At 28.9% G+C, this 19,777-nt stretch overlaps 1 protein-coding gene across 2 annotated transcripts in view; it reads left to right on the forward strand.

Moving 5' to 3' along the window:
• Positions 1 to 230: 230 nt before the first annotated feature.
• Positions 231 to 19,777, forward strand: part of LOC148166315 (paired box protein Pax-6-like) — a 70,367-nt gene continuing 50,820 nt past the window's right edge. For both annotated transcript variants that reach the window (XM_088048687.1, XM_088048688.1), the window contains exons 1-3: positions 231 to 516; positions 9,433 to 9,545; positions 19,026 to 19,191. In XM_088048687.1, coding sequence (XP_087904813.1) covers positions 9,533 to 9,545; positions 19,026 to 19,191 — 179 coding nt within the window. In that variant the 5' untranslated portion in view covers positions 231 to 516; positions 9,433 to 9,532. The remainder of the gene's footprint in view (positions 517 to 9,432; positions 9,546 to 19,025; positions 19,192 to 19,777) is intronic.

Below are 19,777 nucleotides of genomic sequence, written 5' to 3' on the forward strand. Positions count from 1 at the left end.
ACGCCAGCTCCCTCAAGCGAGACCTCAACTTACCACCGAAAGCTCTAAACCAGTGGCGTCCTCCCAGCGGAGAAAAGCCATCACGCGCGAATGAGCAATTTCATTCGTGCGATCGATGATTTAGTCACAGCCTACCGATGTTGTTATTGGAGGTAGATGTAAGCTCTGCGTTGTGATTGGGCGGTTATGCGAGAGCTTTGACAGTTGTACACACCTAGATAGGTGTAGAGCTTTAGGCATATGATAGATTTGAAGTATCAGTTGTTCTCGTGCTGTATACACAGTAGAGTTGTTGCTTGACCGGTTGGAATTGAACGTGTCTTTAACAAGCCATTGACTCCAAACAGTTCTAATCAAGTATTTGGGAATTGTTTAATTGTCTTTAAATAATTTCGATTACACTTTTACGATTAAATTCTGTGATTTTTTTTACGCGGGTGCTTTGTTTCGCGAGTCGTGTGACTTTTTTAATGGTGCTCTAAAAGTTTTTGCCGACTTTGGCCAAGACGCTTTAATGTAAGTTCACATTTTTATTTCACCCACCTGTAAGTTTCTACAGATATTTTATTTTTAAACTCTGAATTATTTATTTTTACCAAAAAGAATTTAAGCATTTTATACCGTTTTTCCCTTTGTTTTAAACTCTAAATTTAATTTTTGTTCTTTTGTCTTCAATATTATAATGTATGTTTTTTTACATAGAATTACTGTTTTTTATTAAATATTTTTTTATATCTAAATTTCGTTTTCTTTTAGGACGCGCTTCTTTTGTTTTGAGTGTTTAAAGAGACAATTGACAGTTTTATTTCGCCGTCGGAAAAATTACGCACAAGCAAAAGTCCAGAAAACGAATTTAATTTTTAACTGAAACTGAAAGCTTTATTATAATTATTGGAATTTTCACCTATATTTTCCTAATTTTTATTATAATTATTAAATTATTTTTTTTGTTAATTTCAATTTTAAAATTCAAAGTTTATCTAAATGATCGAAACTGAGCACACTAAATACAACTTTTGGCAAATAAATAATTTTGCTTTAAATTCTGTAATCGCGCTTAAAATCGTTTGTTTCGTTTTCAAAATTAAAATCTCTTCGTCACGTCGATTATCGAAGTAGAGGCTTTGAAATTTGAAATGTGTTGGCAGCTCTGCCAAGTTTGACTTCTTTTCGGAATCATGTTAACAGCGACTTGTAATGATTAACCTCAAAGTGTAACAAAGGCAGGTAAAGTTACCAATACTGAAATTTAAAGCTCACTTTTCCGTCAGTTTTATTCCCTAAAACTGCAGTTTTTTGTTTAACTATTTTAATAGCGTTTGGGGAAGCTAATTAATTGTACAGCAAAAAACGCAATTTTTAGATACATGTGATCAATTTTAGGACAAATCAAAAAGTTTCAACGTTTTGTTTGGAAGCTTGTAATTTGTGTAAATTTCACGCTAGAGCAATAAATTTTGCTGACGTTACTAATTTTGATCAGTTATTAATTGTGTCAAATTAATTAATTATAGACCAAAAGAGATAATTTTTACGTCGTTTGAAATTTTTGATTGAACCAAAAAGTTTCAACGTTTTATTTGGATGTCTGTAATTTGGATAATTTTGACGATTTGGCAAAGAAGTTTGGTGACGTAATTAATTTAGATCAGTTTATTACTTGTACTAAATTATGTAATTAATTAAAGGGCTAAACATATAATTTTTGAAGAATTTTTATTTATGAACGGACCAAAAAGTTTTAATGTTTTATTGAGATGAGTGTAATTTGAATAAGTTTTACGATATGGCAATAAAATTTGGTGACGGTACTAATTTTTATCAGCTTATTAATTGTGCCTAATTAATTAATCATAGATGAAAAGAGACAATTTTTAGACATTTTTTAATTTTAGAACGAACTACAAAATTTTAACGTTTTATTTGAACGTCTGTAATTTTGCTAATTTTTTCGATACGGCACTGAAATTTGGTGACATCAGTAATTTTAATCAGATTATTAATTGTACCAATTTAATTAGTTATAGAGCGAAACAGACAATTTTCACATAATTTTTAATTTTGAATGGACCAAAAAATTTCATCGTTTTATTTGGATGCATGTAATTCGGGTAATTTTTACGATATGGCAATAAAATTTAGTGACATTACAAATTTTATCAACTTATTAATTGTGCCTAATTAATTAATCATAGATGAAAAGAGACAATTTTTAGACATTTTTTAATTTTAGAACGAACTACAAAATTTTAACGTTTTATTTGAACGTCTGTAATTTTGCTAATTTTTTCGATACGGCACTGAAATTTGGTGACATCAGTAATTTTAATCAGATTATTAATTGTACCAATTTAATTAGTTATAGAGCGAAACAGACAATTTTTACATAATTTTTAATTTTGAATGGACCAAAAAGTTTCAACGTTTTATTTGGATGCATGTAATTCGGCTAATTTTTACGATATGGCAATGAAATTTGGTGACATTACAAATTTTATCAACTTATTAATTGTGCCTAATTAATTAATCATAGATGAAAAGAGACAATTTTTAGACATTTTTTAATTTTAGAACGAACTACAAAATTTTAACGTTTTATTTGAACGTCTGTAATTTTGCTAATTTTTTCGATACGGCACTGAAATTTGGTGACATCAGTAATTTTAATCAGATTATTAATTGTACCAATTTAATTAGTTATAGAGCGAAACAGACAATTTTTACATAATTTTTAATTTTGAATGGACCAAAATGTTTCAACGTTTTATTTGGATGCATGTAATTCGGGTAATTTTTACGATATGGCAATGAAATTTGGTGACATTACAAATTTTATCAACTTATTAATTGTGCTTAATTAATTAATCATAGATGAAAAGAGACAATTTTTGACATTTTTTAATTTTAGAACGAACTACAAAATTTTAACGTTTTATTTGAACGTCTGTAATTTTGCTAATTTTTTCGATACGGCACTGAAATTTGGTGACATCAGTAATTTTAATCAGATTATTAATTGTACCAATTTAATTAGTTATAGAGCGAAACAGACAATTTTTACATAATTTTTAATTTTGAATGGACCAAAATGTTTCAACGTTTTATTTGGATGCATGTAATTCGGGTAATTTTTACGATATGGCAATGAAATTTGGCGACATTACAAATTTTATCAACTTATTAATTGTGCCTAATTAATTAATCATAGATGAAAAGAGACAATTTTTAGACATTTTTTAATTTTAGAACGAACTACAAAATTTTAACGTTTTATTTGAACGTCTGTAATTTTGTTAATTTTTACGATACGGCACTGAAATTTGGTGACGTTAGAAATTTTAATCAGATTATTAATTCTGCCAAATTAATTAGTTATAGAGCAAAACAGACAATTTTTACTTAATTTTTAATTTTGAATGGACCAAACAGTTTCAACGTTTTATTTGGTAGCTAGTAATTCGGAAAATTTTCAATGAAATGCAATGAAATTTGATGACGTTTCTAATTTTTATCAGCTTGTTAATTGTATTTAATTAAATATTTATTGATCAAAAGAGACAATTTTTAGACAGTTTTCCATTTTAGAACGAACTAAAAAGTTTCAACGTTTTATTCGAATATCTGTAGTTTTGCTCATTTTTACGATACGGCACTGAAATTTGGTGACGTTAATAATTTTGATCAGTTCATTAATTGCGCCAAATTAATTATTTATAGAACAAAACAGACAATTTTTATATAATTTTTAGTTATTATTTGGATGTCTGTAATCTGGGTAATTTTAACGCCGTGGTTATGAAATTTGGTGGACTAAATTTAATCTGTTTATTAATTGTGCTAAATGAATAACATAATTATAGAGTAAAGCAGACAAACAACAAAACAAATTCCGTGATAATAAATTATTCGTATTCAAAATATTCTATTTCGTTCGGCTTGGTAAATTTTCCTCTCATCTTTCTGTTTACAGAATTTCCATATTTTAAATGATATAAAGATCAATTTGTAAGTCATTTCGAGACGTCAATTTGAAAATGGGTTGGTAGCCCTGGAGAGCCATTTCTAAATCATGTCGCCAACATTTCAAAATTTAAATTTCACTTTTCCACCAAATTTGCAATATCAAGCGAAAAAAGCTCTCCGGTAAATTTTGCATGTCAAAATCGGTGTCACAATGATAAATTACTTGAGATAAATATAAAACATTGTAACATTGGCAACGATAAAACCAGTGTGTAATTTTCCCCAACACGCATAAAATTATCCGGGAAAAAAGCGTGAAATTCTTCGAAGCAATGGACGAATCCGATTGTTAAAAAATCCCCGGAAGCCCGGACTTAATTTCATTAACTTTATCAATAACAGAGTCGGCAATGAAACTAAGAGGCAGTTAAACTCCCCCTGTTCCCGAGATTCCAGTGTATAGCGACGGAAGCGCGTTCATACTGTCACATTCAATACAAAAGCGTCTCGACGTCGATCGACGCTCGTCCACATTTACCGGAACCAGAAACTCTCCCTCTCGAGGTGTTTATTATATCGGGTACTAAATGACATCAACCACTCTAATACACCCACTACCTCCAGTTAGACTCCAGGGGTATTATACTCGCACCCTTTGCAATTAAATGTGCCTGATACTTGGAAATATCAACTCAAAATGTTTTCGAAAAGTGGTAATTTAATCACAATTAGGATTTAAGTAGTTGGTAACGTGAGAGGAGCGCGGGTTCTTTATTAACGATTATTAGGTTAGAGAAGGTTTATTTACCTTTGGAATTACAAAGGGAAAGAAACCCTCTGGATACCAGATTAACTAATACAGTTATATTAGGAACTGTTACAACGCGATATTTGAAATTTCATTTAAGACTTAATCAAAACTTTACCACCGTTTCATGTGAGGTGCATTCATTACAAGTTTCGAACTCTTCATTTGCTGTAACGAGCTGATGCCGGATATTATTGCAATCTATTTTCTGGAACATTTTATTAAAGGATCTCTATTATTTCCCAGCTCTAAACTCCGGTAAACAAACATTTTTGAAACGAAATCTCCATTTCAAAGTTATTGAAAGAAAATCAGAAAAGTTGGACTTTATATTCAAGTGGCGGGCGGTTTTAGTGGTGTTTTTCGGGTTTTTTCTTTGTTTGTGGAAAGCAACAACACAGAAAGTGCTCTCTTGCCGCAAAATAAACGGCTGCGAATTTCAAATGGTTTGGTGCGCTTGATAAACGGGCGAAGCCATCAACGGATTTCAAATTTCAGATCTCTTATTCGGTGGTCTTTATTGTCTCAGTACCTTTGTTTTTAGCCTTTCTAAACATTTTCTTTTTGCTCGTAGTGAAATAATTAAGAAATGCAAAAATTATGAATTTTCCAATTTACCGAAATTACCAGCATCTACATAAAATGTTATTACTTTTAGGTTCGTTTTAAAATTGAAAACGATCTAAATATTGTTTTTTTTGGTCTATCATTAATTAATTTGGCAAAATTAATAAAAGAATTAAATTGCAATGTCGGATCCTTTAAATTAACGACATTACAGGCATCCAAATAACACATTGAAATTTTTGCTTTGTTCCAAAATTAAAATTTTTTAAAAAATGATTTGTTTTGGTCTACAATTAATTAATTTTGCACAATTGTTAAACACGTTAAAATTAGTAAATTAAGAAAGTTTCATGGCCATATAGTAAAAATTATCAAAATTACAGACATTCAAATAAAACATCGAAACTGTTTGCTTCGCTACGAAATTTTAAAAAATCTAAAAATTGTCTGTTTTGCTGGATAATTAATTAATTTAGCACAAATATTAAACAGAGCAAAATTAGTAACCTCACCAAATTTTATTGCAATATAGTGAAAATTACTGAAATTACAGGCATTCAAGTAAGACGTTGAAACTTTTAGCTTTGTTGCAAAAATAAAAAAATCTAAAAATTGTGTGTTTTGATCTATAATTAATTAATTTCACACAGTTATTAAACAGGTCTAAATTAGTAAATTGAAAAAGTTTCATTGCCATATAGGAAAAATTATCAAAATTACAGACATCCAAATAAAACATCGAAACTGTTTGCTTCGCTTCAAAACTTAAAAAAATCTAAAAATTGTCTGTTCTGCTGGATAATTAATTAACTTACTTCAAATATTAAACAGGGCAAAATTAGTAACCTCTCCAAATTTCATTGCAATATAGTGAAAATTACTGAAATTACAGGCATTCAAGTAAGACATTGAAACTTTTAGCTTTGTTGCAAAATTAAAAAAATCTAAAAATTGTGTGTTTTGATCTATAATTAATTAATTTTACACAGTTATTAAACAGATCTAAATTAGTAAATTGAGAAAGTTTGATTGCCATATAGTAAAAATTATCAAAATTACAGGCATCCAAATAAAACATCGAAACTGTTTGCTTCGCTACAAAACTTAAAAAAATCTAAAAATTGTCTGTTCTGCTGGATAATTAATTAAGTTACTTCAAATATTAAACAGGGCAAAATTAGTAACCTCTCCAAATTTCATTGCAATATAGTGAAAATTACTGAAATTACAGGCATTCAAGTAAGACATTGAAACTTTTAGCTTTGTTTCAAAATTAAAAAAATGTAAAAATTGTGTGTTTTGCTCTATAATTAATTAATTTCACACAGTTATTAAACAGGTCTAAATTAGTAAATTGAAAAAGTTTCATTGCCATATAGGAAAAATTATCAAAATTACAGACATCCAAATAAAACATCCAAACTGTTTGCTTCGCTACAAAACTTAAAAAAAATCTAAAAATTGTCTGTTTTGCTGGATAATTAATTAATTTACTACAAATATTAAACAGGGCAAAATTAGTAACCTCTCCGAATTTCATTGCAATATAGTAAAAATTACTGAAATTACAAGCATTCAAGTAAGACATTGAAACTTTTAGCTTTGTTGCAAAATTAAAAAAAATCTAAAATCTTGTGTGTTTTGATCTATAATTAATTAATTTTACACAGTAATTAAACAGATCTAAATTAGTAAATTGAGAAAGTTTCATTGCCATAGAGGAAAAAGTATCAAAATTACAGACATCCAAATAAAACATCGAAACTGTTTGCTTCGTTACAAAATTTAAAAAAGTCTAAAAATTGACTGTTTTGCTGGATAATTAATTAATTTAGCACAAATATTAAACAGAGCAAAATTAGTAACCTCACCAAATTTTATTGCAATATAGTGAAAATTACTGAAATTACAGGCATTCAAGTAAGACGTTGAAACTTTTAGCTTTGTTGCAAAATTAAAAAAATCTAAAAATTGTGTGTTTTGCTCTATAATTAATTAATTTCACACAGTTATTAAACAGGTCTAAATTAGTAAATTGAAAAAGTTTCATTGCCATATAGGAAAAATTATCAAAATTACAGACATCCAAATAAAACATCGAAACTGTTTGCTTCGCTTCAAAACTTAAAAAAAATCTAAAAATTGTCTGTTCTGCTGGATAATTAATCAACTTACTTCAAATATTAAACAGGGCAAAATTAGTAACCTCTCCAAATTTCATTGCAATATAGTGAAAATTACTGAAATTACAGGCATTCAAGTAAGACATTGAAACTTTTAGCTTTGTTGCAAAATTAAAAAAATCTAAAAATTGTGTGTTTTGATCTATAATTAATTAAATTTACACAGTTATTAAACAGATCTAAATTAGTAAATTGAGAAAGTTTGATTGCCATATAGTAAAAATTATCAAAATTACAGGCATCCAAATAAAACATCGAATCTGTTTGCTTCGCTACAAAATTTAAAAAAATTTAAAAATTGTCTGTTTTGATGGATAATTAATTAATTTACTACAAATAATAAACAGGGCAAAATTAGTAACCTCTCTAAATTTTATTGCTGAAATTACAGGCATTCAAGTAAGACATTGAAACTTTTAGCTTTGTTTCAAAATTAAAAAAAATCTAAAAATTGTGTGTTTTGATCTATAATTAATTAATATCACACAGTTATTAAACAGATCTAAATTAGTAAATTGAGAAAGTTTCATTGCCATATAGTAAAAATTATCAAAATTACAGGCATCCAAATAAAACATCGAAACTGTTTGCTTCGCTACAAAACTTAAAAAAATTTAAAAATTGTCTGTTTTGCTGAATAATTAATTAATTTACCACAAATATTAAACAGGGCAAAATTAGTAACCTCAAAAAAATTTTATTGCAATATAGTGAAAATTACTGGAATTACAGACATTCAAGTAAGACATTGAAACTTTTAGCTTTGTTTTAGAATTAATAAAATCTAAAAATTGTCTGTTTTGCTCTATAATTAATTAATTTTACACAATTATTAAACTGGCCAAAATTAGCATTTTCACCAAATTTCATTGCCATATCTTTAAAATTACTCATATTACAGGCATCTAAATAAAACCATGAAAAAAGCTTTGTTCCAAAATTCAGAAAATTCTAAAAATTGTTTGTTTTGCTTTATAATTATTTTACACAATTATTAAACTGGTCAAAATTAGTATCTTCACCAAATTTCATTGTCATATCTTTAAAATTACTCAAATTACAGGCATCTAAATAAAAGCTTGCAAACTTTTGCTTCGTTCCTAAATCTAAAAAATCTAAAAATTGTCTCTTTTACTCGATAATTAATTAATTAACAGTTATTAAGCTGGTCAAAATTAATATTTTCACCAAATATCTTTGTCAAATCCTTTAAATTGTTCAAATTACAGGCATTCAAATAAAATCTTGAAAATTTTTACTTCGTTCCAAAATTAAGAAAATTCTAAAAATTGTCTGTTTTGCTTTATAATTAAATAATTTCACACAATTATTAAACTGGTAAAAATTAGTATCTTTACCAAATTTCATTGCGATATCCTTCAAAATACCCAATTTACAGGCATCTAAATAAAACATTGAATGTTTTTGCTTCGTTCCAAAACAAACAAAAATTCTAAAAACTGCCATTTTTGCTATATAATTAATTAATTTGGCACAATTTTCTCACATCGTAAAAATTACTCCTATTACAGGAATCTAAATGAATCGATAAAACTTTCTGGCATGACTAAAAGTGATAATTTTTAAAAATTGTTTTTTTAGTTGTAATACTAATTAATTTAGCGTAATCAATAAAGAGATTAAAATTAATGACGACACCAAATTTCATCACCACATCGTTAAAATTACCGAAATTACGACCATCAAAATAAAGCGTTGAAACTACAAGAATGTCGCTTTAATTTTGTAATTTGGCACAATTAATAAACAAGCCAAACGTAGTAAAATTACATTTCAATGAAGCCAAATTTCGAAATTGATTTTTCGCTATTTCCCCAAAACCGCCCCCAATCCACCGCCACCGGCAACCAGTTTTTCGAAGACATTTCATCACTCTCCAATTTGTTTCAGCGTGTTGTGTTTTGTGCAGTGACACAACATCATCATTCTCCCGGCACAGCAGCTGGGGGCGGTGGCACCATGGCCATCCGCAATCACATCCGTGGACGATATGGCACACAAAGGTAAAGGTAAAACCACCGGTCAATCCACGTTAAAAAATTCTTTCGATGTGAATTTTCTTCAAAATGGTAGCTTCTAGCATGAATAAATCCCGCCAAGAAAAGGATCAATTCTTGAAATTGCAGAGTCCATCAGAGTCTTTTGTGAAGACGTTAGTTATTTGATGTCGTAAGTGATTTTGTGCGAGGGTGACCGCCGCTTTCGCCCTGAATTGTCCGAGTGTCGCGTCCGGTACTTAAGAATATTTACGGGCTAAAAAAACATGAAAGATATTTGTAATAGAATTGTGGCGCTCGGTAAATAATTGCGTTTCGAAGTGAGCAGAGCTTCGAATAAATAACAAAGAAAATGTGTTGCTGAAGATAACGTTAAAATGCATGAATCGCAGTGGCTTTGTTTTTAGTTTCTCGAAATTCTCTTTTTTGCTCCGTAGTGAAATAATTCAGAAAATCAAAAATAATAAATTTTACAAATTACTAAAATTGAAAACGACCTAAAAATTTTCTCTTTAGGTCTATAATTAATTTGGCACAATTAATAAACTGATCAAAATTAGTAATTCCACAAAATTTCATTGCCAAATCTTTTAAATTCCCGAAATTACAGACATCAAAATAACACATTGAAATTTTTGCTTCGTTCCAAAATTAAAAAATTTCTAAATATTGTCTTTTTTTTTATTATAATTAATTCATTTTGCACAGTTGCTAAGTAGATCAAAATTAGTAAATTAACCAAATTTCATTGCCATATAGTGAAAATTACACAAATTAGAAGTCTCCAAATAAAACATTAACTTTTTTCTTGGTTCCAAAATTAAAAAAAAATCTTTAAAATTTTCTGTTTTGCTCTATAATTAATTTATTTGGCACAATTAATAAACTGATCAAAATTAGTAATTCCACAAAATTTCATTGCCAAATCTTTTAAATACCCGAAATTACAGACATCAAAATAACACATTGAAATTTTTGCTTCGTTCCAAAATTAAAAAATTTCTAAATATTGTCTTTTTTTTTATTATAATTAATTCATTTTGCACAGTTGCTAAGTAGATCAAAATTAGTAAATTAACCAAATTTCATTGCCATATAGTGAAAATTACACAAATTAGAAGTCTCCAAACAAAACATTAACTTTTTTCTTGGTTCCAAAATTAAAAAAAAATCTTTAAAATTTTCTGTTTTGCTCTATAATTAATTTATTTGGCACAACTGTTAAAACAAAATAATGTAAAACTTGTAGCCTCGCCAAATTTTATTACCACATTTTTAAAATTGCTTAAATTACAGGCATCCAAATAAAACCTTGAAACTTTTTGCTTCCTTCCAAAATTAAAATATTCTAAAAATTGTCTGTTTTACTTTACAATTAATTAATTTTGCACATTTGTTAAACAGGTTTAATTTAATAACTGTACTAAATATTATTGTCATATTTTTAAAATCGCGGAATTTACAGACATTTAAATATAACATTGACTTTTTGCTTCGTTCCAAAATTTAAAATATTCTAAAAACTGTCTCTTTTGGTCTATAATTAATTAATTTGACACAATTATTAAACTGATCAAAAATTAGTAACCTCACAAAATTTCATTGCCAAATTTTTTAAATTACTATAAAAACTGTCTGTTTTGCTGAATGTTTAATTAATTTGGCACAATTATTAAACAGGTTCAAAATTAGTAATCTCCACAAATTTCATTGCCATATTATGAAAATTGCCCAAATTACAGGCATCCAAATAAAACCTTGAAACTTTTTGCTTCGTTCCAAAATTAAAAAAAATCTAAAAAATGTCTCTTTTGGTCGATAATTAATTAATTTGGCACAATTATTAAACAAATCAAAATTAGTAACCTCACAAAATTTCATTGCCAAATTCTTTAAATTACCGAAATTACAGGCTTCCAAATAACACATTGAAACTTTTTGCTTCGTTCCAAAATAAAAAAAATCTAAAAAATGTCTCTTTTGGTCGATAATTAATTAATTTGGCACAATTATTAAACTGATCAAAATTAGTAACCTCACAAAATTTCATTGCCAAATTCTTTAAATTACCGAAATTACAGGCTTCCAAATAACACATTGAAACTTTTTGCTTCGTTCCAAAATTAAAAAAAATCTAAAATATGTCTCATTTGGTCGATAATTAATTAATTTGGCACAATTATTAAACTAATCAAAATTAGTAACCTCACAAAATTTCATTGCCAAATTCTTTAAATTACCGAAATTACAGGCTTTTAAATAACACATTGAAACTTTCTGCTTTGTTGCAAAATTAAAAAAATTATAAAAACTGTCTGTTTTGCTGAATATTTAATTAGTTTGGCACAATTATTAAACAGCTCAAAATTAGTAATTTCAACATATTTCATTGCCATATCTTGAAAATTGCTCAAATTACAGGCATCCAAATAAAACCTTGGAACTTTTCGCATCGTTCCAAAATTAAAAAAAATCTAAAAAATGTCTCTTTTGGTCGATAATTAATTAATTTGGCACAATTATTAAACTGATCAAAATTAGTAATCTCACAAAATTTCATTGCCAAATTCTTTAAATTACCGAAATTACAGGCATCCAAATAACACATTGAAACTTTTTGCTTCGTTCCAAAATTAAAAAAAATCTAAAAAATGTCTCTTTTGGTCGATAATTAATTAATTTGGCACAATTATTAAACTGATCAAAATTAGTAACCTCACAAAATTTCATTGCCAAATTCTTTAAATTACCGAAATTACAGGCTTTTAAATAACACATTGAAACTTTCTGCTTTGTTGCAAAATTAAAAAAATTATAAAAACTGTCTGTTTTGCTGAATATTTAATTAGTTTGGCACAATTATTAAACAGCTCAAAATTAGTAATTTCAACATATTTCATTGCGATATCTTGAAAATTGCTCAAATTACAGGCATCCAAATAAAACCTTGGAACTTTTCGCATCGTTCCAAAATTAAAAAAAATCTAAAAAATGTCTCTTTTGGTCGATAATTAATTAATTTGGCACAATTATTAAACTGATCAAAATTAGTAATCTCACAAAATTTCATTGCCAAATTCTTTAAATTACCGAAATTACAGGCTTCCAAATAACACATTGAAATTGCAAACAACATATTTAAATTTCTGCTTTGTTGCAAAATTAAAAAAATTATAAAAACTGTCTGTTTTGCAGAATATTTAATAAATTTGGCACAATTATTAAACAGCTCAAAATTAGTAATCTCAACAAATTTCATTGCCATATTTTGAAAATTGCTCAAATTACAGTCATCCAAATAAAACTTGAAACTTTTTGCTTCGTTCCAAAATAAAAAAAACCTAAATAATTGCGTTTCGAAGTGAGCAGAGCTTCGTAATAACATAAATAACAAAGAAAATGTGTTGGTGGAGATAACGTTAAAATGCATGAATCTCTTCGTTTTTCTCCCGTCTCGGGCAATATATGCCTACGTCCACTCCAGCAGCAGCGGCGGCAACAGAAAATAAAAAGAAAGCTTCTACAAAGGTTATCATAAAGAACTTTCTCAGTTCAATCGATATTCTGTTTCAAGATGAAAATTTTCCGGTTGAGTTGCCGGCCGATGATCCAGCCGAGCTCACCCTCTTTAAATTTGGTTTCATTTGGTAAAATCACGAAAACATTAAGCCGGCAAATTTTTCCAGGTCGCAAAATGAAGAGAGAAAAGCAATAATAAATCAGAGTCCCGCGGAAGTCTCCAAAACTAACAATAATAAATATCAATGAGACATAAAGAAGCAGTGGCGGTGACAAGTGAGACTTCCTATGATAATACAGCCAGTGAGGGGTGTCTTTGTGTTGGAAAGCGACTTCTAGGCTCTGAATGGGGACGTGAGACGTTGGCCCACCCCTGCAAGATACGTAGAAATCCTTCATGCGTGTTCTGGATATATAAAAATCGAGGACTGTTCACCTTTCACTACCAGATTCCATTTGTCACGTGGAGATGCGAATAAAAGGCTTTTGTGCCGCCGAAAGACTGATTTTACTGATTTATGGGGTTTTGTTGAAGCTTCTTTATATTTATGTGGAATTTTTATCATCACACAAAAGTTAAAAACGCACTCTGATCGACCAGCAAATCCCGACGAATTGTGAAGTGCCAAATACGCTCCAGGACGCTTCATAAAACACAAACTGCTAAAATTATTCAAATTGTGTTGATATTTCATAAATGTTGACTTTTTTCTTTATAATAAATTAATTCAATATTGTAAAATTTTATTGCAACTTTTCGGTTCAACCCAAAATTAATTAATTTCTAAAAATTGTTGATTTTGCTCTAATTTGCTAATTAATGAGGCACACTTAATAAACAAGTGAAAACTGGTAATCTTGCCAAATTTTATTGTTATATTGTCGAAATTACTAAAATTACAGTCATCTAAATAAAATGTTGCAATATATTGGTTCGTTCAAAAGTTTTAAATTTCTAAAAATATGGTTTTTTACTTAATAATTAATTAATTTGGTGTAATAATTTAATTTAATAAGTCAAAAATTGTAATTTCACCAAATTTCAATGAGTCTTGGTTAAAATTACCATATTTACAGGTATCTGTAATAAATGTCAAAATTTTTAACTCTTATAAGTTTAATTAAAAATTTCTAGAAATTGTTTTTTTTGCTTTATAATTAAATAATTTAGTACTGTTATTAAACAACTTATTAAGAAGAAATTATCCAAATTTGAGCGCCGTATAAGTAAAATTACTAAAATTACAAGCAACTGACTAAAACGCAGAAACTTTTTGAGTCGTTCAGAAATTAAAATTTCTAAAAACTTAATTTTTTTCTCTATAATTAAGTAATTTGGTACAATTATTAAACAACTAATAGAAAATAAATTCTCCAGATTTGATTGTCGTATGGTGAAAATTACTGAAATTACAAGCATCCGACTAAATAGTGGAAAATTTTTGAATCGTTCAGGAATTAAAATTTCTAAAAACTGCCATTTTCGCTCTATAACTAAATAATAGGGCTCAATTATTAAACGACTTATAAAAAGTAAATTCTGAAAATTTTATTGTCATATGGTTAAAATTACTAAAATTACAAGAATCTATTTAAAACATTGGCACTTTTAGGTTCGTTTAAAACTTAAAAATTTCTAAAAAATTGTATTCTTTACTTTATAATTAGGTAATTTGGCACAATTATTAAACGACTCATAAAAAGTAAATTTTTCTAATTTGATTGCTGTATGTCAAAAATTATCAAAATTACAAGCATCCAACTAAATTGTGGAGACTTTTTGAAACGTTCAGGAACTAAAATTTCTAAAAACTGCCATTTTTTCTCAAGAATTAAGTAATTTGGCACAATTAATTAACGACTTATAAAAAGTACATTCTTAAAATTTGGTTGCCGTGTGGTAAAAATTACCAAAATTACAAGCAAAAAACATTGGCACTTGAAGGTTCGACCAAAAATTAAAAATTTCAAAAAACTGCCACTTTTGCTCTTTAATTAAGTAATTTGGCACAATTATTAAACCAGTCATAAAAAGTAAATTCTCCAAATTTTATAGTCGTATGGTAAAAACTACAAAAATTACAACCATCCAACTTAAACAAAGAAGCTTTTTGAATCACTCGGTCATTAAAATTTCTAAAAACTGCAATTTTTGCTCTACAATTAAGTAATTTGACACAGTTATTAAACGACTTATAAAAAGTAAATTCCTCAAACTTGATTGCCGTATATTGAAAATTACCAACATTACAAGCATCTAACTAAAATATGGGCACTTTTAGGTTCGTCCAAAAATTAAAAATTTCTAAAACCTGCAATTTTTGCTCTATAGTTAAGTAATTTGGCACAATTACTAAACAACTCATAGGAAGTAACTTCTGTAAATTTTATTGTCGAATGGTAAAAATTGCCAAAATTATAAGCATCTAACTAAAACATTGGCACTTTTAGGTTCGTCTAAAAATTTAAAAATTCTAAAATCTGCCATTTTTGCTCTATAATTAAGTAATTTGGCACAATTATTAAACCAGTTATAAAAAATAAATTTCCCACACTTGATTGTCGAATTATGAAAATTACCAGAATTACAAATATTCAAATCAAACGAAGAAACTTTTGAATCGTTCAGGAATGAAAATTTCCAAAAACTGCCATTTTTGCTCTATAATTAAGTAATTTGGTACAGTTATTAAACAATTTATAAAAAGTAAATTCTTCAAACTTTATTGCCGAGAAAATTACCAACATTACAAGCATCTAACTAAAATATTGGCACTTTTAAGTTCGTCCAAAAATTAAAAACTTCCAAAAACTGCAATTTTTGCTCTATAATTAAGTAATTTGACACAATTATTGCTCATAAAAAGTTACATTTCCAAATTTTTTAGTCGGCTGGTGAAAATTGCCAAAATTATAAGCATCTAATTAAAATATTGGCGCTTTTAGGTTTGTCCAAAAATTAAAAATTTCTAAAAACTGCCACTTTTGTTCTTTAATTAAGTAATTTGGCACAATTATTAAACAGCTCATAAAAAGTAATTTTTTTAAATTTTATTGTCGGATGGTAAAAATTGCCAAAATTATAAGCATCTAACTAAAAAAATTGCACTTTTAGGTTCGTCCAAAAATCAAAAATTTCTAAAAACTGCCATTTTTGCTCTATAGTTAAGTAATTTGGCACAATTACCAAACAACTCATAGGAAGTAAATTCCCCAAACTTAATTGCCGTATAATAAAAATTACCAACATTCCAAGCATCTAACTAAAATATTGGCACTTTTAGGTTCGTCCAAAAATTAAAAATTTTTAAAACCTGCAATTTTTGCTCTATAATTAAGTAAATTGACACAATTATTGCTCATACAAAGTAACTTTTCCAAATTTTATTGTCGTATGGTGAAAATTGCCAAAATTATAAGCGTTTACTAAAACATTGGCACTTTTAGGTTCGTCCAAAAATTAAAAATTACTTAAAACTGCAATTTTTGCTCTATAATTAAATAATTTGTCAAAATTATTAAACAACTCATAAAAAGTAAATTCCCCAAACTTAATTGCCGTATAATAAAAATTACCAACATTCCAAGCATCTAAAGTATTGGCACTTTTAGGTTCGTCCAAAAATTAAAAACTTCCAAAAACTGCAATTTTTGCTCTATAATTAAGTAATTTGACACAATTATTGCTCATAAAAAGTTACATTTCCAAATTTTTTAGTCGGCTGGTGAAAATTGCCAAAATTATAAGCATCTAATTAAAATATTGGCGCTTTTAGGTTTGTCCAAAAATTAAAAATTTCTAAAAACTGCCACTTTTGTTCTTTAATTAAGTAATTTGGCACAATTATTAAACAGCTCATAAAAAGTAATTTTTTTAAATTTTATTGTCGGATGGTAAAAATTGCCAAAATTATAAGCATCTAACTAAAAAAATTGCACTTTTAGGTTCGTCCAAAAATCAAAAATTTCTAAAAACTGCCATTTTTGCTCTATAGTTAAGTAATTTGGCACAATTACCAAACAACTCATAGGAAGTAAATTCCCCAAACTTAATTGCCGTATAATAAAAATTACCAACATTCCAAGCATCTAACTAAAATATTGGCACTTTTAGGTTCGTCCAAAAATTAAAAATTTTTAAAACCTGCAATTTTTGCTCTATAATTAAGTAATTTGACACAATTATTGCTCATAAAAAGTAACTTTCCCAAATTTTATTGTCGTATGGTGAAAATTGCCAAAATTATAAGCGTTTACTAAAACATTGGCACTTTTAGGTTCGTCCAAAAATTAAAAATTACTTAAAACTGCAATTTTTGCTCTATAATTAAATAACTTGTCACAATTATTAAACAACTCATAAAAAGTAAATTCCCCAAACTTAATTGCCGTATAATAAAAATTACCAACATTCCAAGCATCTAAAGTATTGGCACTTTTAGGTTCGTCCAAAAATTAAAAACTTCCAAAAACTGCAATTTTTGCTCTATAATTAAGTAATTTGGCACAATTATTAAACCAGTCATAAAAAGTAAATTCTCCAAATTTTATAGTCGTTTGGTAAAAACTACAAAAATTGCAACTATCCAACTTAAACAAAGAAGCGTTTTGAATCATTCGGTCATTAAGTTTTCTAAAAATTGCCAATTTTGCTCTATAACTAAATAATTTAGCACAGTTATTAAACGACTCATTAAAAGTAAATTCTCTAAATTTCCTTGCCATGTGGTCAAATTAACCAAAATTATAAGCAAACAAAAAAAAAACATTTCCAATCTTAAAATTAAATTAAAATTTTCGATTTTTTTTAATTTTATTGGTCTTATTAATTAGTGTAGTACAGTTAGCAAACAACCTCCCCAAATTACACCAACAAGAAACTTTCATCGCCACACAAAGGCCCAAAACGCACCGCTCGCTCGTCAAACTCTTCGAATCAGTTTGCGAAATTGAAGTGTCAAATAAGTCCGTGTCGGCTTCATGAAAGCCATAACAAATTGTGATTAGACCTTTTATACTTTTGTTGAGCTGTGGTAAGCTTGGGTTAGTTACGGTTTGGGCCGTGGGGTGCAATTCCACCAACTCCAAACGTGCCGATCGATATTCATTAATTAGAAATTTGCACTAAATCATCCGATTGTGGTGTTGTCTCAAAGAAACGCTTTGTCGAAGGAGAGAAAATTCAAAAGCGGTGGTTTTCCCATTGTGGAAACTCCCGGAGAAAAAATTTAGTTGGTGGAATGAACGCCTGCCTGGACATGGTCCGGGATTAGTCCATTCATCCCACATTTACCGATGTTTGTCAGCTTGGGCTCTGTGTAGGCTATTATACTGTTTGCTCTTGCATTTGTATTTATTAGTATCGACAGAGGGTTGAATGAGGGGAGTTTAGCCAGACACTTGAGCGTTGCATCCAGAATTTGATTAAAATTCACATCAGAATAAGAGTCGTTTTCCCGAATCGGGTGATTGACGTTTCTCGAAGAATTCCCGTGATTTCTTCGGGAATTTCCTCACACTTGTCAGTTCCTTTCCTTCTCCGCCGACAGATGAACAACTCACTAGTCCTCGCACGTATCCCCGAATAAATTGCGCAAAATCCCTCGGGAAACTTTCGAAAACGACCCACCAACAATACTCACTCTTTGAATTTTTTCCAGGTAATCAAGATGTTGCAATCTTGAAGGGTTGAAACGACGAGGACCCGTCCAAGGAGCGCCGACGATGAGAAAACATATCGATATGCATGCTTTGTTTTTGTGTCCACCCTGTCGATATGTTTTTGTGTGTCGTTGTGATGTTGGCTCCACTGAATGTGTCCTCGTCCTGTGCAAGGTAGTCAGTTGACGAGATCATTCTTTAGCTCGTTTCTCACACCGTATGATGTGCACAGTAAGGTGCAGTTTTATGTGTAGTAAAAATGAATAGTGTCTGATTGGACTCTAACATTGGCACGACTGTGGGCAGGTCATAGCGGTGTGAACCAGCTAGGGGGGGTGTTCGTCAGCGGGCGACCCTTGCCGGATTCCACCAGGCAGAAGATCGTCGAACTTGCTCATTCCGGAGCCCGGCCCTGTGACATCTCCAGGATACTGCAGGTCTCCAATGGGTGTGTCTCCAAGATACTTGGCAGGTAACCACCAAAACTACTTGGAAAAGTGACGTACTTGAACTTGAGCGTAAACAGAACGATTAGGTTTCAGTTACGTCGCTTTTCTGGGAATTTGGTAATGTCCCTATTTTTTTTTTCTTGATTGACCACCTAAAAAATTCATCAAGGTTAGTAAATAAAATGTAAGCTGGAAAACAAGTTTCTAACTTCAACATTAATTTGTTGCGCTGATGTGTGCAACGAAACAGAAAAACTAATTGTAGTTCAAAATTTTCCATTTTTCGAATTTTGGAAAGGAATACTTCCAAATGTTGTTGCTTTTATGTAAAAACTACCAAATTTACGAAATTTAACGCAAAATATCGAAAATTTTTAATTCGCATCAGAAAACTTAAAATTGAATTCCAGATTTTCGATTTTTTTTTAGAAATGTTTGGTTTGATCAACGAGATATTTTACGGTTTCTTCCACTTAATAATTTTGCAATTTGACAATTTATAATCACCTTAAAAAAATAATAAGATTAAAACTGCAAGATTGTAACAATTATTTTTTTTTTTCGTTTTTAGAAAATTATAAAAAATATTGATCTAAAATTTTGAAATTT

Source organism: Gnatocerus cornutus, unplaced genomic scaffold (assembly GCF_029298725.1).
Source record: "Gnatocerus cornutus isolate USDA-ARS CGAHR unplaced genomic scaffold, icGnaCorn1.1 ctg00000023.1, whole genome shotgun sequence".
In the NCBI taxonomy this organism is placed as follows: domain Eukaryota; kingdom Metazoa; phylum Arthropoda; class Insecta; order Coleoptera; family Tenebrionidae; genus Gnatocerus; species Gnatocerus cornutus.